This window comes from Chanodichthys erythropterus, chromosome 7 (assembly GCF_024489055.1).
Source record: "Chanodichthys erythropterus isolate Z2021 chromosome 7, ASM2448905v1, whole genome shotgun sequence".
Classification (NCBI taxonomy): domain Eukaryota; kingdom Metazoa; phylum Chordata; class Actinopteri; order Cypriniformes; family Xenocyprididae; genus Chanodichthys; species Chanodichthys erythropterus.
Window position 1 is genome coordinate 8,441,797 of NC_090227.1, and position 27,958 is coordinate 8,469,754.

The 27,958-nt window shown below is 38.5% G+C and overlaps 2 protein-coding genes across 6 annotated transcripts; both read right to left on the reverse strand.

Annotated features, from left to right (window-relative positions):
- Window positions 1-1,321: 1,321 nt before the first annotated feature.
- Window positions 1,322-13,809, reverse strand: ccnl1a (cyclin L1a). 5 transcript variants are annotated; one of them, XM_067389747.1, is made up of 12 exons: window positions 13,561-13,809; window positions 12,106-12,227; window positions 11,665-11,739; window positions 11,019-11,128; window positions 8,870-8,990; window positions 8,698-8,762; window positions 5,038-5,137; window positions 4,837-4,941; window positions 4,615-4,756; window positions 2,494-2,605; window positions 2,308-2,406; window positions 1,322-2,226 (listed from the first exon to the last, which is right to left on the reverse strand). In XM_067389747.1, exons 1-12 carry the CDS (start codon window positions 13,586-13,588, stop codon window positions 1,806-1,808), a joined length of 1,500 nt encoding a protein of 499 aa, XP_067245848.1. In that variant the 5' UTR covers window positions 13,589-13,809; the 3' UTR covers window positions 1,322-1,805. The 5 variants fall into 5 exon arrangements, 3 of the variants coding, with proteins under 3 accessions (XP_067245848.1, XP_067245849.1, XP_067245847.1); XM_067389748.1 differs by having other exon boundaries at window positions 13,538-13,809; XM_067389746.1 differs by lacking the exon at window positions 13,561-13,809 and having other exon boundaries at window positions 12,106-12,511.
- Window positions 13,810-16,137: 2,328 nt separating this feature from the next.
- ankrd67 (ankyrin repeat domain 67) lies at window positions 16,138-27,356 on the reverse strand. Its single transcript, XM_067390750.1, is given in 4 exon segments — window positions 16,138-16,392; window positions 19,536-19,832; window positions 23,756-24,308; window positions 26,173-27,356. Coding segments are annotated over 4 exon segments (1,344 nt in total). The 5' UTR covers window positions 26,412-27,356.
- Window positions 27,357-27,958: the final 602 nt, after the last annotated feature.

Below are 27,958 nucleotides of genomic sequence, written 5' to 3' on the forward strand. Positions count from 1 at the left end.
CTTTGTTTAGCTCTACCTCCTCCAGAAGAACATTAATTTAATCTTTTTGAAAGGTACCTTTATTTATTTATTTTAAACCACATCAGGTGACGATTATTAGGTTAAACGTTAAAGGATACGATTTTATAAGGTAATATTCAGCACTTGAGAAACGGACAGCGACTCTTAAGTAGCACGTAGAGCGCGTTCTCGCGCGTTCATGTTAAGGGCATTTTTGGGAAACGCACGTGGAATTGCAGCGAGCGTTCGTAACCTCGCACTTAGAAAGCGCTCTTAAGAGCTAAGATACATCGTTATTGGGAAACCCAGCCCAGGCTTGTAGTGGTGGATGTTTTTTTTCAGTGACATTTTACGCCAGTAGGTGGCGACAATGAGTGAGTCATTGACTCAATCACTCAACCATTAGTAGCTAGCAAAACTATTGACCTGCCGTTTTAGACCTAAAGTTTTAAGATATTATTAATCAAATTACTTACAGTTACACTCAGAAGAATCTGTAACACGTTTTATTAAGATGGTATGAAAACTTAGGAAATTTGACCAGAAGCAAGGGAATAAAACACATCTCCATGGATGAAAAATAAATGACCAGAAAGATGGATATCAAAAGCAGAGTAAAGAAAATCCCACAACTACACAATTATTAGTGAATGAGACTCACAATGAATTAGATATTCCGAAAACGAGCGAGTCATTGAATCAATCACTCAACCGTTTTTATTAAACCCTGCTTAATTCAAGAACACAATAACCATATCCTGGTCTTCAGGATGCTACCTACACCGAGCATTTGATCAACAAGCCTGATGTAGAAAGGACAGACTGTGGACACACTGAGAAAGTTATTGTACAGTCTGAATCTGAGCTGTCCTTTTCCAGAATAATGGCGGAATGGAAACGATGGAACCACTAATAAGACAAACCAGTGAACAAGAGAAAGTGACTAACAGGAAGGGATTCAGTTCCCCACATGTCAGATTGATCTCCTCGGTTGAATTCATGTTCCAGGAACCTCCCTACACAAGAGCCCTTGTAACTGTTTCCATTTGTTTATTTTCATGAACTATCCAAACAGAAAGATTCATGAGAATGAACAGGTTTTTCCTACATATGCAAGAAAGAACCATTTATGATGAGCTGATAAATTTTTAACTCCACAGCTCCAGATATTAGCCGTTTGTGACGGTGTAGTAAATATAAGTTTGTGATAACAGGTTTTGCGTCCTAGAAAAGTCTCTTAGGATTTTAATGATGTCAAAGGCAAGAAATTATTTTTGATCCACAAACTAAGCTCCATAGAGTAAAAAACAACAATTGACAGTAGGAATAATTCACTTTTTATTGAGTAAAAATCAGACATTGAAGACGTGCAGACTAAAAACCAGTGCAACAGTCACCATGATCCAAAAAAAAAAAAAAAATGTCTGCATCCAGCTGTAAAAAAATATGATCTATTTTCAGAGTAACCAATTTTCTTTCATCAGCAGAGCATCTTTATTAATTTTTCCAATAGCTGTGCAAAGTATTGTTGTCTGTCCTGGAAACATTTTTTTCATTTTTCTATGTAACTAGTGATTTTCCCACCTTTGCTTTTATAAATCAAAGCATTTCCCATATAACATCAACATTGAACCCATCTTTACACTGTAAATATTTAGTTTCATATCCTTTCAACATTTAAAACTAAAACAGCAAAATAACACAAGAGAAATCAAAAAAGTAAAACAGACAACTAGGTCAACTTGGACCGCTTTAATCGAACACAAACGCACTCGCAGTCTCACAGACTTGTAACAAGAAAACACTCAGCGTCTGTGTCGACTGTGGCTCGAATGGCTGCTGCTGTGGTGTTTGCTTTTATGAGAGCGTTCGTACGAGCGTGAGCGTTCCCGCCGTTCGCGGTGATGGCCGCCGCTGCTACGCTCGTGCTTGTGCTTCTTCGCCAGGTCAGAGGAACCTCGATCCCGGTCCCGCTCTCTCTCTCGCTCTCTGTCCCGCTCGCGGGGCTTGCTGGTGGAACGAGAGCGGCTGCGCGACCGTTTCCTTTTGTGGCCGTGTCTGCTGTGCTGGTGCAGATCGTCTGAGCGCTGCTTGGACTTCAAGTGTGGCAGGAGGGGAGACGGAGGGCCGTGGTTGGCGTGTCGACGTGGAGATGGGCTGCGGGTGTGAGAGCGGCTCCGGGAGCGAGAGCTGTAGGTGCCTGAGTGACTGTGCCTGTTATTGTAACTAGAGGAAAGGCAGCAATTGAGTATAGACAAAAAACATCATATAGCTAGCATACAGCAGCACACTGCAAGTGGTACTTACTGTCGTCTGGGAGAGCGAGATCTGGACCGGGATCTCGTTCTGGAACGAGAACGACTTGCACTCCTGCTGTTCCGACCTAACTTGCTTTCCTTCCTGAGTCTGAGGAAAGGACAAGGAGGATTCTTAATCAGTGCTCTTTAATTAAAACAATGACAAATCGCATAATTTGTCTGTCAAATAACTCACCCGTTGTGTGGGCTCTTAGAGCCCTGAGGCCGATCTTCTGGTTCTTTCTTTGTGGCCTTAAGCGTTTGAGGGTTGGGAGACTTCTCATCTGCCTTCATTATATTAGGAGAACCTGACAGGAAGAATCAAATGTGTATTATTTTTTTCATGTTTTACCGCTTTACTGTTAACCAATTTAAAAACAGACGCCTGTAGACATCAAGCTAGTGAGATGTGTGTTGAAAGGATTGTTCACTCAAGAATAAATGTTGTGTCATCATTTACTCATGTTGTTCCAAATCCATATTAATGTTTCAGCAGGAGAAGCAGAATTTTCCTGTGGCTCTCTTCCAAAAAAAAAAAAAAAAAAAAAATCAAAATACTATTAATACGCTTTATTCCTGAGTCTTCCTATCAGGCCAATATGAAAGTTGGTTGCTTTTAAAGGTGCTGCAGAGGATGTTTTGTTTTATACATTTTTGCAATATTACTTGAAACTGTCTTTACTAACTGATAAAAGACTATTTATTAGGTGCACTGAAAGGAATAATATTAATATACATCATCTGTGCACGAGGTAGGGCCTTAAAAACATCAGCCAATCGTTTACGCGATCATCGCGTAAACGATTGGCCCTCTGGCTTGTCAATCACTGCCATGACGTTCCTTGTGAGAGACGAGTGCGGCTGCACGCTCCAGTAACTTTCCACACTCCACAGGCGCCGCATGCAATGTTTTTGTCAGGAGACAGGAGTAACAACTGCAGATTATGAGTTACCTGCGGTGAGTCCGACATAATGAATCCACGAACACGACACAGCGGATGCCGGTGGTAAACACTCGTGTTCCTATACGAGTGTTTACGAGTTTTGGGAGGCGTTCCCTCGAAGGAGGGGGGTTGTTCTTACGCATGCGCTCATTTCAAAAACTCAGTCTTTGGTTTCTCAGTCAACGAAAAGATCCTCTTTAGCACCTTTAAATCTATTTTGCATTCTTGCCCATTCAAATATGGTGCATCAAGACATAAGCAGAAGACCAAAGGGCCAATCGCACAGAATGTGTCTCGCACATGACATGGCATTCTAAAAATGCAGAGCTCAAGTTAATTTTACACACACACAAAAAAAAGCATTCAGTGTGAATGGTCCCTTAGAATTTAGTGTATATATACCATTTTTATATACTATAAATACTGTTTTTATAATACAGTTTTTTTTTCTTCATGATTGGAGCTTTACAACCTTATCCCTCAAGCCTAACACACTTGAGTTTTGATGCAAACACTTAGCATATGTTTAAGCCTTTAAAAGTATACCCCATTTGATAACCTGCATCAACAGTTGCTCGATAAATGCACACTAGAATGTTTTAATGTTTTGTTCAGTGTCTGCAATATTTCTCTCCTGAAGTTATGGCTGATTAAATCAAGGGATGGGTGATATGGCAAAAATATCATGTCGCAATTTTTTTCAAACAGAATCACGATCCAAGATCTTATCACGATTCTTCTTCATGTTGTGTTTTCAGACTTGAGCAGTACAGTCAAACAAATCTCCCCATTTTAAAAATGTAGCCTTTCAATACAATATAAACTACAGTAGGTGTAATTATTTCAACAGTACCATTGAAGTAAGAAATACAATTAATGTTTTTAGAGTCACTTAAAATATAAAAAATATAAAGCACAGTACAACACAAAAGAACTTAGTTCAGTACTCGCACAAAGCGTGACAGGCTTCTAGTGTGCTTTAAAACTTTAAAATGCAGATTATAAACTTTCGTGATGGTGAACAACTGCAATGTGTAACCCTACTGCTGCGTTTCTAAAATGTCATATGAATATACGTAGCGTACAGTATGTACAGTATGTAGGGGTGCCAGAACTGATAGAATGTGCATGTAGTATGATACTACAATCTTTTTTTCCCCTTGTTTGCAATCTAAAAATCGAGCTATCGCACACCCCTACTTAACCCCCTCACATTTCGCTCGTCAACATGGGAGTCTATAAGTATAGTTTGGACATTCTACTTATTTTGTGTCACAGACAAAAAGTCATGTGTGTTTGGAACAACGATGGTAAACTATGCTTAAAAGTAAAGCTGTTAGACTGCACAATAGGTAGTGGAAATGACAACTTACATGGTTTGGATCCAGGAGAGAATCCACCCAATGTGGAGAGAGCAGGAGTGCCATCTGGATTCAGTCCTTTGGCTTTCAGTTTGGCTTCCTGTAGAGCCACCTTCCTCTTGTCCACTTCCTTCTCCAGGAATTCATAATTTGGCTAAAAAACAAACAAAACAACAGAAAGAAATCAGAAACAGACTCAAAATAACACATAAGAGAAGGTAAAACAGATCTAACCTTTTTTCTGGTGTACAATTTCAGAGTGGTTGTACATATATCTTTGATCTCCTCCTCCGTAGCACCAAACAGCATGTACCAGAGCGGCCGAGAGGGTAGCGATATCTGAAAGAAAGAATGATGGGAAAAGTCTGACATTAACAACACTACATCTCAGAGTAAACAAGCAGAGGTGATGAAGGACAGAGAAAGGTTTTGTACCTGCAGAACTCGTGCAGCGAGGTAAATGCAGGCACAGGCAATGGTCTCAGCTTGAAATCTCACAAACACATTAGTGCGAAGGCTGTCATTCATGTAGTTCCTGCAACACAGAAGGTGAACCACAAAATTGCCATTTCCCTGCATGGGTTGATCATTCATAACTTCATCTTTATGTAACGAGGTTTGTCACATGATGCAAAAAGACCAAAAATAAATGGAGGCTTGAGTTTAACTTTGTCCTTTTCCTCTCTGCCTCACGTTCCTCTGTCGTTCTACAGAAGGTTTAAGGCAAGCATGCAGTGTGAACGGGCACACGCGCACGTTCAGTGAACCCATGTGCGCATAGACAAGCTCATGGGAGGACATTTGTCAAAAAATATAACTGGTTTACATGCGACAAATTACTACAACTTAGAGCTGCACGATTAATCATTAAAAGATCGCAATCTCGATTCAAACACCCAGGTGATCTCATTCCTAAACGACTCGTCCCTTGTGTCTATTAAAACGGTGACAAAATCACAACGTAACTTTCAAATCTGCGTCGGCGCTGCCACCGAGACAGAGAGAGCAGTTGTCATCTACAAACAGTCTTTAACGACAGTATAGTTATTTCTGTGTTAACAAAGAAGAACTGGGATAAAAATTTTATAGTTCAGATATAAACACTGATGTCTATGGAAACGTAATCACCTTTTGAAAGTAACATGACACTCATTAAAGAAGTTTGTTAAAAAAAAATCTGATTCATCCATTAAAGAAACAAGTGAAGAATTAATGAGTCATTGAATCATTCATTCAAACTGATTTTTTTTTTTAAATAATTCATTCAGATTCATTACATTTATTTTAATTAATTTTAAATAGACTGTAGCAATTAACATTTGTCAGATCCTCTAATAAATTATCTGTTATTTTGTTTAGATGTCAGAATCGTGATCTCAGTTTGAAATTTATCCAGAATCGTGCAGCTCTACTATAACTCCATCCATTTTTACAAAATACAATTTTAAGTAATCAATTAACTTTCCATAAAATAAGCAAATGAGAGTGTAAAATGGAGAGAAAGGAATTTTTACGCAACAGGGATGACTGCATGCAACTGATAACAATATATGGCATGCAAAGCGGACTGAGAGGATCTGCCCTGGGAATGGACAAATACACATCTCCTGTAGTATGGAGACTTGCAGAAAGCTTTAACTTCAACTCTGAATGACTGCCAGAAATAAGATGCAAAGCTCTGAAAAAAGCAAACAGGCAGATGGATACTACGGACACAAAACGCTGTGTCATTCTGACAAATAAGGGAAAGACTACATTGATGTGCATTATGCTTAAATTTTATACTGCAAGCCTTAGAACTAGGGTTGGGTATCGTTTGAATTTTAGCGATTCTTCTAATTCCAATTCTGATTCTGCTTATCGATTCCAATTTTTTATTTCCAGTTTCGATTCCAGCAAGGTAAAAACATTTAGTGAAACATTAAAATTTATTCTTTGTCTTTTGGCAAAATGTTTTGTTGCAGCTGATTTCCATAAAAATAAAAAGCCTAAAAGAACACTAACATTTTCCTATGGCTTTAACAAAAATACCACAGCATAAACAACTGGACTATCTAATATAAATTTCAAACATTAAAGAAAGGTAAACAATAATAAAATAAGAACAAATAAACAATAGCACAAATAAATACAACTGAACAAAGTTCAGGCACAGAAATTGTAATCAAATGTAAAATAACAAAAATTTTGTTCTTTGATTAACGTTAATGACAGACCGCAGCAGGTTTATTAGGCTGCTGTCACTTTAAGACCTCATGCAGGATCCAATATGCCTTTTCCTTCTCTACTGTTTACATTCAGTTAAGAAAAAACGAGTACAAGAACTCTACTCAGTATTGCGCACTATATGAGAGATGGCTCTCTGTGCGTGCTTTGGGTGTGTGAGCAAAGAAAACGGAGTTCCAAATTGAGTTCTCTTTTGCGTTTTCTTGTGCTAGAAAATGGTTTGAAAACAGTAAAATGTAATATGCGGAATCGAACGCAAATCGATAAGCGGAATCGAAATTTTAATTTTATTACAAGTATACGATTCCAGAATTGAATTTTGATTCCCAACCCTACTTAGAACATTTTATTAAAAGGAAAAGCTAAGCTTCAAACATATCGTTCAAGTGTAGATGAGCAAGAGAGTTCCTGTAAGACACAACGCCTCACACCAAATTATTGCGATAATTTCATATTTAAGGTTATAGTTCACCCAAAATAAAAACTGTCATTTACTCACCATCATGTCATTCTAAACCAATTAAAGTTTCCTCAGTGGAACACACACAAAAAAAGAGAAACATTTACCAATGTTCAGGATCCCCCCACCCCATACAATGGAAGAATATGGTGAAAAGAGGCTGTCCATCTCCAAAATAATTATAGAAGCATGAAAAAGCATGTTGTGCACCATATTACTACTCTTCTGAAGCTATATAATAAGCTTTGCGTGTGGATAAGAGGCCATTCAGCAAAAATGTCATCAACCAGTAGAGGTCTCAATACTATTTACACTACACAAACGCAAACACGCAAGGCTTGACACGAAAGACTATGAATTTTTTTGCATGTTTATAACTAGGAGGAACAATTACAAAAGGTTTTTAAAATGTATGTTCAATACAAATCTAACAAATTTAAACAAAACAAATTCTGGCCTCTATTAAAAAAAAAAAAAAATTACACTACAAGTCTTTATGCAAGCTACAAATCTGACATACCAAGTTTATGTAAAAGCACACAAGAGATCATAGAGGACATGATTTAGATTAAATTTCAGAAAATAACCTTTTTTTTGCCTTTTTACATCTTGACAGCCTCTGGACACTATATGCTGTCAATGTATGGAAAAGAGCAACGTGAACAAGCTTTAAAATTTATACTTAGCTATTCTATGGGAAAAATAGAATCATACAGGTTTGAAAAGACATCAGGGTGAATGACATTAATTTTCATTTTTGGGTGATTAACCCTTTAATTTGGAGTACATTTAGGAATGAAAAAAGAAGACTACTTATACTACCACTTAAATCTAATTAGTGAAGTCTAATAATGAAATGCAAATATTCAGGTTTTAAAACTACCTTTTAAAGGTGAAAGCAAATAATTAAAAAAAAAAAAAAAAAAAAAAAAGAGAGAGAGAGAGAAAACTTGAGACTTGAAGCAAAAAAAAATACAAATCCTTTTGGACAACCGCAAGAAAACAAGATGCTGATGGCAGCTGGAAAAGGCCCCCTTCAGTGATTCTCGGGCAGAGAGCTCTCACTGGATTGGCTGTCTCGAGAAGGGCAGCCAATGGGGGGAGATTCCTGAGGTCATGTGGTTGGAGGAGCAGAGTTCAGAGGTTCTTTATGACACTTACCATCATGGACTACCCTTTAATCAAAGAGTAGAGAGAAAGGACAGAGTTAAACTAAGCTCTCCATTTTCCTTTAATTACAGCCATGAACAAGAGATTTAAAACAGAAGACACACACCAACACACACATGAGCCACGAATACACCAATCCATCAGATGAGGGGACAGAAAAGTTACGTAAGCAGGTTAATTACTGGGCTGGTTACACCGCAGTGTCTAGACACCCAATTCAAGATAGCTTATTTACTCACCATGCTGTCTGGACCAACGTTTGGTTCTTCTCACATTCAAGGACTTGCAGATACATAACGATAATCTAGAAAAGCAATGAAACTGCATGTTAAGTTACCCATTTCATTTTCCATTAAAACTTTCAAGTGGGAAAAAAAAAAAAAGATAGAATAAAGAATATGGTGGACATACCTTGTGTGGGTGTTTGACGTGGACGCAGAAGCCCAGCTCCTTCAGCACACGCCGTTCAGCTTTTATCACCTGGTTTTTGGTGTTTATGTAGTTCTGATCAAGTATCAATGGACTTGGACTCCTGATTCATGAAGGAACGAAAGTAAAATGGTTTCCCCAGACCCAAATACTATTTAAGACAATGAAAAAGTGCCTTTTGTTTGCTTCATTTTCAATTTAAATCATTCTGTTTCCCTTTCAACCAACTACAGGCAACAGGTCCAGTTTTTTGACTCCTGTAATTTCAGTTTAAGACTTTTAGTACTGCCGCAAGTGACTGTTAGAGGAAAAAGAAAATGCGCCACCTCTCACCACATCATAGCTTCAACAGAATATATATATAAAAAAAAACAAAACAAAACAAAACAAAAAAACACGTTTTTCTATGAATGCACTAACCAATATCACAATACACTAACCAGGTAAAAAACAAAAGCATCAAAAACAGTATACACACAGTATACAGTCTCAGCATAACCATTAAAAAACATAGAAGAAAAATCAAAGACTACTTGAACAACAAGTTCATGACAACATGATAACAATGCTGATTCACGATCTGAGAATAGTACTTCAAGGTGTGTAAGGTAATCGCATAAATAACACTAGTCACCTTCACCATGTGATCAAAATCTGCAATACAACAGCAACAAAATACTAACCAACTAAATGAATTTTACTCTTGAACTCTTTTAGCTATTAAAAAAAAATATATAACTCTCCAGTTATGATATCAACAGAAACACTTTACATTTAATATTTTAACAAAACTGTGTTGTACACCTAAACAATATTATAAAATCAATTATCCAGTAATGGAAAAAGAGGAGGGAAACCTACATTTTATCAAACTTTTACCTTTTCTCTCTCTTTCATCGGAAAAGAGAAAATTGTTTATATTTTAATATTATCTGAATGTTTTCATTTTCACTGACATGACATCCAGAAATATTTCGTAAAACATTAATAACATCTTTAGTTTAAGGTCATACAATTACATCTGAAATCATAATAATAATCATAAAAATCTACACTTAACAACACGGTTAAGTGATTTCGAAGGCGAAACGCACACATGATCTCACAAAACAGCTCTGACAACCTGTCGTTGATGACTGCCCTTTGTATAACAACTTTTAATTGTGCATTTTGGGCAGTAAAGTGTCTAAAACACCTGATCCAAACATAATGCTTATATTACGACGCAAAGAAAGAAAAAAATAAATAAATAAAAACACATTCTCAGTGTGCAACCTTCACAACTCCTGTCATGTGAACAAACAAGAGATTTCAATCTTGGATGTGCAGAGTGAGATATTTCTGTGGAAGCTATGACATGTGTGGTGAGGTGTCTCTTGATAATGAAATAAAAATTTAGATCATCACCTGTGCTGGCAGAGACAATAAGCTTAAACTGAGATACAGGAGTCACCCAGACGCTTCGGACCAGCGGCCAACCTGTCGATCCCCGATATCCCAGTGACCGCTTTCAGACCACTGGCTTCTCCCGGGGGAGGGGGGGAAGCGACACCTCGCTCACTGTTGCCATGCCGACTGCTTCATCTCTACGTACCATTCCACATCACCCAGGCATTGGTAAATGTAGCTGGTCGCTGTTAGTTGGTTGCAAGGGAAAAAAGAATTCAAGTTAATACCGCGCCCTTGAGTTCAAATGAACAATTTTTCCTTTTTATTCTCTTTAAATTGTTTTCAGAATTTAGACTAGCCAGTAATTTCCGCAACATAGTCCAATTGGCATCATAGTCCCTTGATCAAAATTAACCTTTTGAGCCATTTGAACGTATTTTACTTGCTCAGGTAATATCCTGCTGTTACTACCAATTATGACTGATGAAGGAACTGAAAAGCTTTAAAATGGTTTAGAATAAAGCAAACAAAATTAAGACATCATAACAACGACAAACAGAAGTGCACAGACTACTCACAGTTAACATGTTTAAGTATACCTGAATCATTTACAATTTGAGGTGATGACATTAAATGTTATTCAAAGAAAAATAAATCGGTTAAGGTGGGAAGGTTTGGGCGAACAGGTAACAAACAGAGGAAACGGTGTGACAGAAGGCCTGCGAGACTGAGCCATGCTTACCTTTTGCCTCGGAGCTGCCTTAAATGATGAAACACATTGATGACGTCTCTAATTCGTCGAGGGGCTTCTTCTATCTTTGAAGCCAAGTTCATACAGGCCATGGCAACAATCTAGGTAGAGAACAGATGACAGAAAGAGCTGTCAGAAACGCTAAAAAACCAAGAAGCATACATTAGTTGATAGGCAGATAAATATTTCAACTTCAGGACTTGTCAGTGGATAAGAAGTATTTTTCAGCTTTTTAACATTTTTGTTGTGTGAAATGTATTTAGTTTTGTGTCAGCAAATGAAAAATGATGATAAATATACACACACACATATATATATATATATATATATATATATATATATATATATATATATATATATATATATATATATATATAAAAAACTAAATATATATTAAAATCATGTCAACATAGTGAGCTGTCTGACAGGCCTATGATGCCCAAAAATTACGTCTAGTTAGCTCATTTGAAAACGGGGACATTATAATTACCCTGTTATGACGCCAACATTTAAAAAACGAATATGAATACACTATCCAGCCATATATTTGTTATAATCAGATTGAATGTCTTTTACAGCAACTCAAACAACATGGCTGCCATCCGCATTGCTTGTAAATACGGCTTTATTCTCTTACCTCAAAACTGTGTTTCACGAAAGACTTCGAGTAGAAGAAGCGATGAAAAAGCACTTGTCCGGTCGCCATGGCAACCTGAAAAACAGATATACACATAATATTGTTAATAAACTGCCCTGTTTTGTATAAAAAGCAACGTCCGCCATTTTGTTTTTGTCTAGCAGATAGACACCGTTAGTGAAAGCCGTACAAATACATGTTACTGAATTCTAGATTAGACACGGTGTATAAACTAAACTTATAACGTTAATATATCATTTATTTATTTTTATACGTCTTTTTAGTCCATGGGAAAGTTTTGCGTGTTTTTTGTGGGGGTTATATGTGTTTGAAAATGTCACATCGCAATTGTCTGAATAATGGTTTATTTCAACTGCCACCATAATTTGACAGTTTCACAAAGATTAAACATTTTTGTACTCTAAAAAAAACATCAATTACCTGCGGCAGGCGCAGCAGGATTCCGGCGGACTGGATGAGCTCGCAGCCCAGGATCCGCAGGTCGGTCTCGACGTACAGGTCGAGGCCATCCTGCATAGACGGGGTTGGGGAAAGCTTTTCCTCTGGAATTAAAGAATTGTCGATGGTGAGGAAGACTTCGGAATACACTTTATCCCCTATTAATATGCCTTCGCTATTAACGGCGGGAGCGTTTACGGCGGGACCGGTGGCCATCGACGCCTCCATGATCGCTGTCGTCGGTACCTGCCGAGGACGTTAGAATCTAGAAATATACTCGCGACCCAGAGCGGATAACAGCACTGCATTCGGCTGCTTCTGTGAAAGCTCGCAGAGATGTGTCACATGACCAACTCGCTGTTACGTTACTCAACGCTGTTACCCTCCACTTTGCTTTGAAGTACGTTTCTGCTCCTGATAGAAACCATCGAGTATTCACTTTAAATATATTGCTGGTTATGTTGGGATTGTAAGCGCTATCTTTGGCTATCCTCGGTATTTTTTTCACAGCGCCTCCTGCAGATGATACCGCCATCCTGCAGTAATCAGAAACTGTAAATGACACTTGCGCTTCCAGGTGTTTGTATTTCTGTAAGGATGAACGTTTGTCTGACGTAAGTCTGGCCTGACAAACAGCAGATTTGTGCACATCCGCGGCATATTGTAGAGCCGAATAAAATGTAATTTATTAATGTATAACATAAATAAACACATAAAACACACGAGGGAGCGAGCATAGCATTTATCAGCATGTTATTTCTACTTTTGCCGATGTTTCCAACGTATGTGTAAAATGGAGGAAGCTGTGCTTCATTTAATCCTTGCAATCAGATACATTCCCTATGAGAGAATGTAAGTTGTTATCTGTCTCCTTTTATAAAATGTCATTTAAAGATTTCGCTGAAAGATATATTTCTTTATTTCTCCAGTAGTAACCATACTGTTGAACTTATTCATAATTTCTTTGTTTTGTTTTTTTTTTTCATTCACAATAACAAATTTCTTAAAGGATTAGTCCACTTTCAAATAAAATTTTCCTGATAATTTACTCACATGCCATCAACTATGGCATTTTTTTTTTTTTTTCGAAAAGGAACGATCGTTTCGCTATTCCTCGTCTGGTATTGTTTAAAGCCCTTTGAAGCTGCACTGAAACTGTAATTTTGACCTTCAACCATTTGGAGACCATTGAAGTCCACTATACGGAGAATAATCCTGGAATGTTTTCATCATAAACCTTAATTTATTTTCGACTGAAGAAAGAAAGGCATGAACATCTTGGATGACATGGGGGTGAGTAAATTATGAGGAAATTTTTATTTAAAAGTGAACTAATCCTTTAACACTCTGCCTAGAATTAAAACCTCTTTCTGCGATTTTAAATCTCTCAATAATAATAATGGATATTTCTTACTGATTGAGGTGTACTTTCCATACTTGTTTGTATTTTTCCTTCCCTTTTCATGTTATGTACTTTCTATTTCAATGCAGTGTTGTTAGCCTGTTTCTTCTTTGCAATAAAATTATCAGCATTAGCTATAGATTTCACAATCTTTTCATTGAATCTATTCAACATCAACGCATCACGAAACATAAATAGTAGGCTACAGTAGTGTCTTATACGTTATTCCATCGGGGAAATATGTTATTGTAATATGCGTATTATGTAATACGTTTGACTGTAGCAGCTTGTTACTGGAAACTGACGGGAAGTGCCAATGACGCTGATGACATGAACTGAACGGTGTGCAGTACATATCAATCCGCGGGTACGTTCCTCAGCCGTATTGCCTGACGTCATGAGAAAAGACATAAATGGCCTATTTTTTCTGGAACTTTTTTTTTTTTTTTTTTTTTTACAGTATTTACTAAAAAAAGAGCATGGTTGCTCCCTGAAAAATAGGCTATTGCATTTCTAACAAAATAAGAGAAGTACTTTTTTTAAGATAATGTATAATATCTACCCAACTAGCTCCTAAATTTACATTTTGCTGAACTTTATTCTGTATTTTGTAAAACTAAGGAAGAAACTTTGCTTATTTTGTGTTATATATGCATTCAGATACATTCCCCTTGGGATAATTTAAGTTGTTATCTATATCCTGTTATAAAATGTGATTAAAACTTATTTTTGTTTTGTTTTGATTTTATGCATATATTTCAATGCAGTGCTTCTTCTTTGCAATAAAACACAATTTATGTGAACAATTTACATTACAATGTGCTGAAATTATACCTGCTTTATTAGAAATTGTCACCCGAGTATCAGATTGTTGAAGAGGATTTTATTTCTGTAGACCCTTAAAAATATAAGTTGCTAACCATACTTTGCACCAATACTATAGGCACTAAATGTACTACTGGAAGTTTTATCCACCACTGTTCAAAATAGAAAAAGAAAACAACTTAAGAATAAACCTCAATTTTGTTCCATCCCCTGTGATTTCTAGCACTGGCCCAAGTCATAACTATGGCATTTTGACAGAAATTATGTTTACCATGTTTACCATTCCCTTTTGTTAGGGAAGATCAGGTACAAACAGTAGTTCCATTTCTCTTAAGGTAAAGTCACATTAGAGAAATTTCTGTAAAATTCACGGGCACAAAGGTCACAGCTCTGACAGAAGTCACGTTCAAACCAAGCAGCTTTCTGTTGGTCAACATCGTGAATTTGCATGATCAACATGAACCCGAGTGAAATCTGCAAGGGGAAATCTTTTGCCCTCAAGCTAAATTCCTGATTGTGCATATTCCTATAAAAATTACTCAGTTTCGACCATGAATATTTGTGAAACAGTAAATGTGACCACACATTTACACAAAATATAAACTTTCCTGGAATGCCACTTGTTCAATCAAATCAGTGGAATGGAACTGTTGTTTAAGGCTGGTTCACACGATGAAGATAACAATAACTAGCATCCACATCAACGCATGATAACATTCTGTTATAAGCATGTGCTGCAGTTAAGTTGTCTGCTCGATCTCAGGTGAATTCTTATTGGCTGTCAATAAAGTGCTGCCGGGGTGATGTATTTTTGTAGGCCAACCATCACAAAAATTTACAATTTTTATGAAGAAGCCTAAAGTAAAAAGCTAAAACTAAACTACAATCACAATTCCACCATCATTTTTATCATTTATCAGCTAGAAAAAAAGTTTTGAAAGTGATTCCATCAATATTGTTCCTCTATTTCGTTATAGTTGTGGTGTGGAATAAGAAAGATTATTTAAACTTATTTATCGTTATAGTTATCCTCTGTGTGATCAGGCCGTGAAAAGGGTTAGTTTACCCAAAAATGAAACTTACCCCATGATTTACTCACCCTCAAGCCATCCTAGGTGTGTATGACTATCTTCTTTCTGAGGAATACAATCAGAGTTATATTAAATGTCCTGGCTCTCCTAAGCTTTATAATAGCATAAAGGATGAGATTGTGAAGCCCAAAAAAATGCAACCAAAAAAAAATAGCTTCCGAAAGACGCCTGTATGCATCAATTTACTGCGAAAGAGTGAACTCTGACCTGACACATAATGCACTGATGAATGCGGAAGTGCAGAGGAGAGAGCAAAACAAAACACCGGTCACGAATTAGAAGTCTAAAACGAGAATTTTTAAAGAGAAATGTCGGAGGATTTCGATATAAGAGAAGAGGAGATTGAGTTTGATGGCCAGCCTTATTTGTTTGAACAGCGAGAGGCGTCAAAGCTTACGTTACTCCTACATTGCATCAGGGGTTATTCTTTTGGCGTAAGTCGACATGCGTACGGCCGTCTGCCGGAAGCCAGTTATTGAAGTTTTAAATATGGATATTTTTTTCACACAAATGCATCGCTTCACTTCAGAAGGTCATAATTAACCCTCTGGAGCCATGTGGATATCTTTTATGATGGATGGATGCACTTTTTTGGGCTCCAAAAACTCTATTCACTGCCATTATAAAGCTTAGGAGAGCCAGGACATTTAATATAACTCTGATAGTATTCCTCTGAAAGAAGAAAGTCATATGCATCTAGGATGGCTTGATGGTGGGTAAATCATGGAATAATTTTTTCATTTTTGGGTGAACTATCCCTTTAATTCTCTGTTTTTTCTTCTATCTATGCACACTGTCCTGAGCTCGATCGCTCATCCTGACAGTCTGGTGTTGCTGAAGGAGCTGGATGATGTATAGCTGATTGTGTGTCCTTGCAACGTCCTCTGCTGTCTCCCTCCAGCTGCTCCTTAGTTCAGGATCAGCACCTTTGTCTAGCAGAACCTTGAAGACCTGTGGATTGAATCACAAATATACTGAGAACGGAAAGAAACAGGTAAACATTTATAAAGACATTTATAAAATACAATAAAGAGCAGAACATCCCATAGGAAAGTGAAATCACAGATAGGGCCTATTTACACTTTTCAGTTAAATGTGTGTTAAGTAGATTTTGAAAAACGCTATTGGACATTGTTGATATTTGAGATCAACCCAAACAAACCCATCCCTCTCTTCATTGCTCCGCCTCCAAAATTCACACTCCAATTGTAATCACCCTGCTCCGAGTCAGTCTCGAACCGCCACCCGATCACTGCTGGCATGTGAGGCGAGTACACTACCAATGACACTACTCTCGCAGTTGTCAGTGCGCAGTGGTTTACTTGCAAAACTCTCATTATCTGACCACTGTTACACACGCAATGCGAGAGTGGATGTCTGTTTATCACAGCTGACGTGCAACAAAATGCTTCACGAAAAATAAAGTGCAGTTGATGAACAAATGACAAGGAAGCACAAAAAATGAATGTACATGAGTAAATACAAACAAGAGTTCATTGTTTGTCGCAAACAGCACAGCAGCTTCAGACAATCAAAACCCAGTGTTACTCACGTGTGAAGCGGAATCAAAGCAGCCTCTGCTGTTTTCAGGCCTTGCCACTTAGCTCTCTCCAGCGCTGGAAAGCTTTTCTAATATTAACGCGGGTCCTAAATTCTCAGTCATAAACTTTCATTCCAGTGATATTCTTTTGAGCTTTTGTATTGTGTCCCATCTCTTGTTCTGCAGAGTTTTTTTTTTTTTTTTTTTTTTGTATTTTCGAATCTCCTGCTTGCTCGTTCTCGTCATACTGATTGGTTAGACGTTTGTTGTTGGTGTCGGCCCGACTAACTTCCAAACAGTGTTTCCACCTTTAATGTTTTTTTCTGATCAGAATCAGATAGCTATCTGATTTGTTAAAATGGTACATCTGGCCACATAAATATCTCTGCAAAACAAATATAAATACAATCTTCCATTCCCAGGCTATATACAAATTCAAGTTGTTCATGTAACTGAAAGCAACAGATACAGTATGCTGCATATTATATGAGGTGCAACTTATCATCTTATTTCAAGATCAAAGACAGCAATAGAAGAATTTAATGAAAATGACTTCAGTTTTATGAATTTGTGAATGAACACTGAATTTAATTTGCTTGATGAAAAAAGATGGCAGGCCATATATGTGGCAATGCATGTTGCTGTGCTGTCATATCTGGCTACTGGTGTAATGTCTTTCATTTGGAGTTTTATGTTTAGATTTATTTTGGTTCATTTCCTGTTTCTAGTTTTGTAGTTCCTAGTGTTTTCTGTGTTGTTTCTCATGTTTCAGTATTCTTGTGTGTTCTTGTATTCTGGTTTCTTGTTTTCCTTGGTTCCTGTTTTGCTTTTGTTATTAAAAACACCTGCACTTAGTTCCACTCTGCCTGCCTTTCCGCCTCTTCTGTATTACAACAGGTTTTTTTTTTTTTTAACCATTTTGGGAGGAGTAAAATGGCTTTAAAGAGTTAGTTCACACAAAAATGAAAATTAAGTCATTAAGTACTCATCCTCATGTCAGTGGTTCAACCTTAATATTATAAAGCGACAAAAATGCTTTTTGTGTGACAAAAAACAAAATAACGACTTTATTCAACAATATCTAGTGATGGGCGATTTCAAAACACTGCTTCATGAAGCTTCGAAGCTTTACGAATCTTTTGTTTCGAATCAGTGGTTCAGAGCGCCAAAATAACATGATTTCTGTAAATAGCTCAGGCTTTGTTACGTCATAAGCGTTTGGAAATTTCAATAGTTCAGGTGACTTTGGCAGTTTGATACGCAATCTGAACCACTGATTCGAAACAAAAGATTTGTAAAGCTTCGAAGCTTCATGAAGCAGTGTTTTTAGTACCTTTCTGGGCATTGAAAAAGGAAATGATCTTGCTGGCAATGCAGGCCTCACTGAGCCATCGGATTTTACCAAAATGATCTTAATTTGTGTTCCGAAGATGAACGAAGGTCCTACGGTTGTAGAATGACATGAGGGAGAGTAATTAATGACAATTTTCATTTTCGGGTGAACTAACCCTTTAACAACAAGATATATTTACACTTGTCCAGTTGTTTCTGGAATGTGTCTCAAACCATCATCTGAAGTGGTTTGAGTGATTGGATTTAAATCCACCTCAAAAGCATTTTGGAGGGCATTTACACCTGTGCTGCATCTGAAATAGCATACTGTATACTGAAACTTACTTCACAACCATTAAAAAAGTATGTTTTATATAGTACGAATGTGTGTAGTATGAAAGAAATTCGGACATACTACATCCACCATGTATGTGACCTACGGTGTCAGTTGCGTCACTTCACCTCCATTCACAAATCCTCTCCCGTGGACTCATGGGACAACAGCTGAAGTGTCCATCGAATGCGCACTTCAGAATCTTGCCGGAAGTAGCAAGTCATCTGGGTACTGTTTTAGGAATACTATGAATTTGGCCATACTACTTGGCTCACATACTGTTTTTTACCAACTATATACTATGGAAGTAGGCATATTCGGATGCAGCACTGGTCTTTTGACAGTCAAAAAGCTATTTGATCAGAGAAAATGCCTAAAGTGGTTTAAATAGGCCCTCAATGAGATTAAATGGAGCACAGAGACTTTTACTCTCCTGCTTCTTGGATTTTCTTTCTGAGAAGACCACAGTCTGTAAGCAAAATTTTACATAATTTTCATCAAATCTATTCACATTCATTTTATAACTCTGAGCAGCGAACCTGGCAACTGCTCAGATTATGTAAGCTACCTAAAACACTCTTGCAAAAGCCTGATAAGCCCTCAAAATCAATGCATTATAAAACACTGGGAAAGATGCCAGGCCAACTTTGTGGCTGCTAATTTTGCATATATATGTGCATAGCAGCTAGTAAAGAGCTGTGCAAGTAAATCTCACTCCCCTGGCCTCAAGAGGCGCACTAGCAGCGACTGACGCTAGAGGCTGCAGTCTTTAGCATCATTGTTAGTGCACCCACCTCCCATGCTTAAAACGCCGGTTCAAATCCCACTCAGAGCAGTCCGAGTAGAACCAAAAGGGTTACATAAGATATAAACAGAGAATCAACACACCTTGCAGTGACCCCTCTCTGAGGCCAGGTGCAAAGGTGTCTGTCCGAGCCTCTCCACAGCATTCACATCTGCCCCGTAATGCAGCAAGAGTTTGGCAGCCTCAACATTATCCCTGAGTGCTGAGTAGTGCAGTGGTGTCATTTTGAGGTTGTCCCTGTCCTCAAGTCCTGCTCCATTCAGAATCAACAAGTGCACTACAGCCCTGGAGCCACTGCGGGCAGCCAGATGCAGCGGAGACGCCACATCTCCATCCCTGACATCAACCTTGGCCCCTACTGTTAACAGCTGCTGGAGGATCTAAGGGGAAGGAGAAGATACGGTTTAGAAGAGACAGACAAGGGAGGATGGAAAATAGAGAGAGAAAGAAAGATCAAATGGTGCTAAGCAGACAGGAACAGTACACTGCCCTTCACCCACACATATGCCATCTGTTTCACAGCGCGCGGTTGGCTTGACTCTGACGGCATTCAGCCAAAAGGGCAGCGAGACCTTGAATTCACAGTCTTGGCAATGCAAGTTATGCTGCGGTAATAGGGAAGATTGGAAACAAATGCATTTAGGTGTTTATAGGACACTTCATTTAGGCAGAGTTTTTTAGAGAGAACATTTATCAGAGACTCAATGATCACATGATCAGTGCTACAGTAGATAACATTGGATAGCATAACATTATTTCATCTCTCCTGTTGTAAAGTAACTATGTTACACTGCTACTTTTATTTAAATAGCATTTGAAACAGAGTCCCACTTGCCAATTTTCCAGCCACAAACTTATTTTACAGTCTCTAGAGTTCACGAGTTCACACTTACATATAATTGGATATTTGGCGTGATATTTGGTGTATTTGGCTGTCTGAATAGAGGACTCCAAGCTCAGAATTTGGCCCAAACCCAGAGCACAATGGTGGATGGTGGAAAAACTATCATGGAACAGAGGTTATTCGGCTCTATATTTAAGCCTCCTCTCGCACTAGTGAGCCCAATTATCTGAACATGCTCTTTCCAAACTTTGATAATAAAACATAATTTTTCAAAGATTTCTGTTAAAACAGTTGGTAGATGTGATTTTTTGCATAACAATGTTATGGGCAAGGTAGGTATATTCAGTTATATGTGTCTGTAATTATTCTACATGGAATGTTTAAAAGGTACCAGGTTGATATTATGAGCGCTTCTGAGGAAAAAACTAGTTGCAGGACTTGTCAGGTTAATAAACTCAAATCTTTGAAGGATAGTAAAAGATACTAACTGTATATTTCATTTTTTGTTTTCTTAGTTATGTCTGTTTTTTTTCTACAACAATCTATTATTGGAGTATAATTCATTTTCTATTTTTTTAAGCTCTAAACCCCCTAAACTTTATATGCTGGTAGCTTTAAAGTTGACCAAATTTTAAAGTGTAACAAATTGTCAGAAAAGCAAAAAATGTAGTGCAGGATTTGATTCTATGCATCGGTTGTTGATTGGATTTTGAGATGTAGGCACTCAAAAGTAGAGGCAAATGAATGCAAGCTTGCAGGGGCGGGGTTTAGGCAAACTAAACATTTAGAGAATTCTCCCATACGTCACCAGAGAGAAGTCTGTCATTTTCACCGTAAGATCTAGGCTGCGTTCCACTCCACTTTTAGACATACACTCACCAACTTCCCCAAGCACTTTCCCTCGGGGGAATCCCTACCGCCATTTTGAAGTGCGTTCCAATTCATGAAGTGGACGAGGGAAGTTTATATGGACAGACTCTCGCTCCCTTAATTTTGACTGAGGGAGCGAGTCTACTTGATATAAACACCTCAGGCAGCTCCATAACCCACAATGCAACATGATTGTGACGTCACCGCATATCGTGTTTAATTTACCCCACCACAAACAACTCTATGATATATTATATTTTTAAACATTTAAAACAACCCCAACACACCTATATACATATAGAATGCTGCATTAAACAATTTCGTAAGGGAAAAAAATAAATAATTAAAGCTGCAAGCAGCGATGAAAGGGCCCTCGCACCCGGGCTCACCGCCATCCGTTGGCCTCAGAAAAACAGCGAACAGTGGGCGACATGCATGTGAGCAAGTAAATACAGAAGAATTATGGCAAAATCATGTAAAAGTGCCACACTTCCTGCTGCCAACAGGTGGCGCTATAGCTAACTGAATATTGTCATATAGATGTCTTTAGGCCAGGACTTTTATCACTCATGTGAAGTATCAGATCAGACATAGTATGCCTGAGTTACAACAGCTTCCTCTTTGATGGCGAAACATCAGACTTTGTCAGTCCGCCACGGACACACCCTTCAGCGAAAACTGAAGATCTTTGACATTTATCATCACTAAGGTCTTAAGATTAGACTGACAACATATGATGTTGATCTGGTTAAATCTCTATGAGGAGTTAATCACAGTGTAAAACATGTCATTTCCTGTTGCCCCCAGGTGGCGCTATGACTGTAACTGAATATTGTCATATAGATGTCTTCAGGTCAGGACTCTAATAAAACATGTGAAGTTTGGGGCAGATCAGACATTGTATGCCCGAGTTACAACAACTTCCTGTTTCATGGCGAAACATTGAACTTTGTCAGGACACCACGGACATGCCCTTCAGCGAAAACTCTAGATCCTCGCAATTTAACATCACAAAGGCCTTTAGATTAGACTGACCAAATATGATGTTGATCTGATTAAAGCTCTAGGAGGAGTTCGTTAAAGTACAACATGTGGAAAATTCAAAATATCTCACTATCTCACAAACTTTGCACCCTGGGGCTTTTTTGTAGGTATTGGGCTGTTACATCTGTCTACCGAATTTCATAACTGTACGTGAAATGTAGCACGAAGGGCGCTTAATTGAAATTTTGTAGGTGGCACTATCGAGCCATTTTGCCACACCTAATTCTGAAACCCATATCAGATGTAAATTTTCACCACTTCTGACGCGTGTGCAAAGTTTCATGAGTTTTTGTGAACGTTTAGGCCCTCAAAAATGCAATTAATTTTGGAGAAGAAGAATAATTGGCTGAGCAATTCCAATAGGGTCCTCACACCATCGGTGCCTGGGCCCTAATAAATCAACTCCATAGCAGATTTTCAAGGGCTTGAAAATGATCAAGGGCTTATGACGTTCCAATTCAGCCCACTGCAAAGGTTCCGCCAGTAGTGGGCACTCGTGCATCGTAAGCAATGATCCGAGTCAACGACACTAAGGGGATGTTAGCGAGGGAAGGGCATAAAAAAAATGAACTGGAACGCAGCCCTAGTTATGACATTTTGGCCCTGTTTACACCTGCCATTAAAATGTCTTTTTGTCAATATGATCACAAGTGGAAAACGCTAAGTACAGGCAGGGTTGCCAGGTTTTCACAACAAAACCTGCCCAATTGCTACTCAAAACTTTCCCAAAACGAGCCCAATCACATTTCAGGGGCGGTCACCCAGTAAAAATCACATTTCGGGGGTTAAATATCATGTTATATGGGGTCGCTTCAACCTGTGGACATAAAAAAACAACCCGCGTACTCGCAATAGTGTTAAAGTAGCCCAATTACGTGGGAAAACCACGGATTTGGCAACTCTGAGTATAGGTGTAAATGGGGTCTGAAATGTTTTGAGCTTGACAATTTCAACCACTTCCAGAGGGAGACGATAACGTATTTGACCAGTTAGCTTTCATGTGGTCGAATGCATTTGAACAGCCACAAATGACCACCTACCCGCCACCCACTGACAAATTTTGGGACATGGGATGCATTATGGCACGTGTTTTGAGAAAGTGCACCAAAACAATTGATTCCAACTTGTGCAAAAACACAAGGATTGAAATCGTTGTTACCTTTCATATTTACATTTGCTTCCTTTTCAGCTCATAAGCAGCATAAAGGCTTCATTCATTCAATAATATTTGTGCTCTGCACTCATGTGAAAATGATGTAGTGTGATGAAGAACAGAGGAGGGTCTAGACGAAATCAGAACACAAGTGGTAACAGGAGACGCATTTAAAACGCGGGTTAGACCAGCTGTAAACGATAATGCATTTTGGCTGACAACTTGTGAATGGATCACTGAAAAAGCCGTCTTATTATGTGGTGTAAACAGGGCCTTTAACACATTATGAGGTTAAAACATTAAAAAAAAAAAAAAAAAAACATAGATAAATTGTTTAAAATAAGGTCAATAGCATCCATTTAGAAAATAGATTCAAGCCCATAGTCAATCACCTTCTTGTCTCCAGAGCAGGCACAAAGGTGCATGGCTGTGCGCCCATTAGGACCCCTCATATTGGCATCTGCCCCTCGGTGCAGCAGCAGTCTCACCCCCACCTCATTCCCTGTCAACACTGCCAGCTGCAGAGGGCTCATGCCCACACCTTTTCCTCCCTCCACGTCTGCGCCATTATCTAGCAGGAGCTCCGCCACGTCCCCCCAGCCTCCAAAAACTGCCCAATGCAGAGGTGTCCACTTATGAAAGTCCTGGGGGTTCGGTGAAGCCAAGTGCTGGAGCAAAACCCGTGCCGTGCTCAAGTGTCCTCTGGCAGCAGCCAGGTGAAGGGGCGTCTGGCCAGAGCAGGACCTTACCGAATGTGATGCCCCTTTCTGGAGGAGGAAGGCTGTGGTCTCGGGGTTCCCTCCGCTGCAAGAGCGGTGCAGGGGAGTGCAATTGAAGAAGTCTTGGCTGTTTACCTCCACCTGGCCGGTTTGCAACAGGAACTTGATCAGCATGAGATGACCCTTGAAAGAGGCGTGGTGGACAGCTGTCCAACCATACGGGTCCCTGGAAGTACAAAATAGCCCAGTCAGTGAAAAATATGTCTGTATATTTATTTTGGGATTAATAGAACATGTTTTGCATGGCATTAGACATTACTATTTTTACACAGTTACCTTCTGTTACTAACATCTGACACTGTAATAATACTTACTTAAAAGGGATATATCATGGAAGTGTGAATTTAAAACAAAATTATACAACAAATACTGCCAATAGATCTTGTTTCAGAAGTGTTAAGTGTAATTTTTTTATCATTACAATATTTTTTCCGAATCCATTTCAATATGCAGAAACTCCATAGATAAGCAATTTGCAAGTTGTTTTCTCAAAAACAAGCATTCTGACATAGAACCTGGAAGCACTGAATGGAAACAGCGAATGACGCAGAAGAGAAGAGATTGTTGAATAAAGTTATTTTTGTTTTGTTTTTGCACACAAAAAGTATTCACATTGCTTCATAACCTTAAAGGGTTAGTTCACCCAAAAATTCTGTCATTTATTACTTACCCTCATGCCGTTCCACACCCGTAAGACCTTCGTTAATCTTCAGAACACAAATTAAGATATTTTAGTTGAAATCCGATGGCTCCGTGAGGCCTCCATAGGGAGCAATGACATTTCCTCTCTCAAGATCCATAAAGGTACTAAAAACATATTTAAATCAGTTCATGTGAGTACAGTGGTTCAATATTGATATTATAAAGCGACGAGGATATTTTTGGAGCGCCAAAAAAACAAAATAACAACTTATTTAGTGATGGCCGATTTCAAAACATTGCTTCAGGAAGCATCGGAGCATAAATGAATCAGTGTATCGAATCATGATTCAGATCGCGTGTCAAACTGCCAACGGCTGAAATCACGTGACTTTGGCGCTCCGAACAGCAGATTCAACAAACTGATTCATCTGTGCTCCGATGCTTCATGAAGCATTGTTTTGAAATCGGCCATCACTAAATAAGTTATTTAGGTTTTTTTGGCGCTCCAAAAATATTCTCGTCGCTTTATAATATTAATATTGAACCACTGTACTCACATGAACTGATTTAAATATGTTTTTTGTACCTTTATGGATCTTGAGAGAGCAAGTGTCCATTGCTCCCTATGGAGGCCTCACGGAGCTATCGGATTTCAACTAAAATATCTTAATTTGTGTTCTGAAGATTAACGAAGGTCTTACGGGTGTGGAACGACATGAGGGTGAGTAATAAAGTCTCAGTACCGGCAGGAAATGTAGGTTGGGGGAGTGAATGAACAGTGCCCTCTTCCACTCTCATTACCCAAAACTGAGGTGTCCTGGAGCAAGGCACCTAACACCCAATCACTCCCTGGGAAGTGCAGCAAAAACAAAGAAAGAAAAAAAAAAGTCTGCCCACTGTTCCGGGTGTGTGTGTTCACTACACACTGCTGTGTGTGATCTTGGATTGGTGCACAAATTCCGACTATGGGACACCATACTTGGCTACACATCACACCACTTTCACTTTCATCTGGGTAATGTCTGTCTGCTGCCTGCCTCTGCTTATGTTATAACCGTATTCTCTGTGATTTTACCCACACCTGTCTGTTCACTGCCTCCGCTGTTGTTAAATAAACCGCACATGGATCTTAATTCCAGGTGCAAACAGTAGCTTATCTGCCACTATTTGTACAGAAACTAAAAACTATTTGCACTTGGTGCAAATATCTAATACTTAATGCAAAGAAAGTACTGCTATTTTCACTTAGTGCAAAGAAAACTCTTTTTGTTGCTATCGACATTTAGTGCAAATAGCTGCTGCCATTAAAAAAACTACAATATGACCCCTTTAAAGGTGTAGTTCAGCCAAAAATAACATTTGTTCCCTTAAGGTTATAGCTCACTAACTGGCAGTTAGCAGGCACCCCACGTTCCAGTAAGGCCCTGACTTGCTCCAGACAACCCTCCCAAGCAGCATAGTGCAGCCTCCGCTCGTCCAAGAGAGTGTGCCTGGGTTTGGGTCGACGGTGAATCCTCCACTGTCTTGTTCCTGCAGCTGTCCGGACCTTCCTCTCCACAGACCCCATAGACACAGAGTCATGGAGCTCCAACCATCTCCAGTGCATCTCTGGGCCTGCATGGGCCATGGCAGGAGGATAGCCTGTGGAGAAAGTTCACGATGTTACAGGTTTTATCAAACATTCCTTTTATTTTCATTGGTTGTTAATTGGACTTATTCACATATGGATTACTCATTTGAATTACTACACTGAACTAAAAGAATATGAACAGTTGTACAGATTAGTTTCTGGCTAACTATACACTCATTCCACCAGGGGGTGGTAAAAGTTTACAACAATTAGAAGATTCTCAGGCAGTTTGGTTACATTGCTAAATTGGACCGTTTCTGACCTACATTTAAAGTGTGATCAATTTTAAGTAAATCACTGGAGTGGTTGCGTAACCTATAAAGTCACTGTCTCCATGGCTCCAAATATTCTACACTGATCTTCCAGTGAATGTTTTCAAAGACTCTTCTGATCTGTCTTTCTGCTGTAATTCCATCTAGAGACACGGTTGTCATAGTAACAGTGGCTGCAATTACTATTTTAGAGGTTTTATTAGCTTTCCTGGCAGCTTGTCTTGTAGAGAAGAAGCAAAACATGGAAAAACATTTTAGTGATATCATTAGAATCTGAATAATCAGATCATGTACTCTAATTGTATATATATTTGAAAATATATGAATCAAAGTTTCAGGACATTTCAAACTATATGTACACTGAGTAATTATTTCTTAAGCATCATGCAACAAGATTTTGAATTTTCTGAAGAAAATATGAGTATATGCAAAATTGCTGCCAAAATGCTAGGGTGTTTGAAGTGTTTTTTTAAGGACATTACTATGGGTGTTCTGAGCGGTTGCTTACTGGCTTGAGTAAAAAGAGCTGACTGCTAGCCATTATGTAGTCTCTAGATATAGCTTAGGTCCATGGCATATTTAAAGGGTTAGTTCACCCAAAAATGAAAATTCTGTCATTTATTACTTACCCTCATGCCGTTCCACACCCGTAAGACCTTCGTTAATCTTCAGAACATAAATTAAGATATTTTAGTTGAAATCCGATGGCTCCGTGAGGCCTCCATAGGGAGCAATGACACTTCCTCTCTCAAGATCCATAAAGGTACTAAAAACATATTTAAATCGGTTCTTGTGAGTACAGTGGTTCAATATTAATATTATAAAGCAACAAGAATATTTTTGGAGCGCCCAAAAAAAAACTAAATAACGACTTATTTAGTGATGGCCGATTTCAGAACAATGCTTCAGGAAGCATCGGAGCATAAATGAATCAGTGTGTCGAATCTGTGTGTTCGGAGCCCCAAAGTCACGTGATTTCAGCCATTGGCAGTTTGACACACGATCTGAATCATGATTCGACACATTGATTCATTTTAGGGATGGGCATTTCAAGCAAAAAATAATATTCGAAAATCGCTGGGAATTATTCGATTATTATTCGAAAATCGCACCCCTCCCCCGCATCAACACACAAACAGTGGGAGAGAGACCATTCACGCTTTAAATCTGTATGATATTGATAAACTGTTTAATTCATTGGACAATATGCTGTCTTAACTCAAGCCATATAATGATTGTAATGTGCTAAAACATATTAATATGTTCGATAAT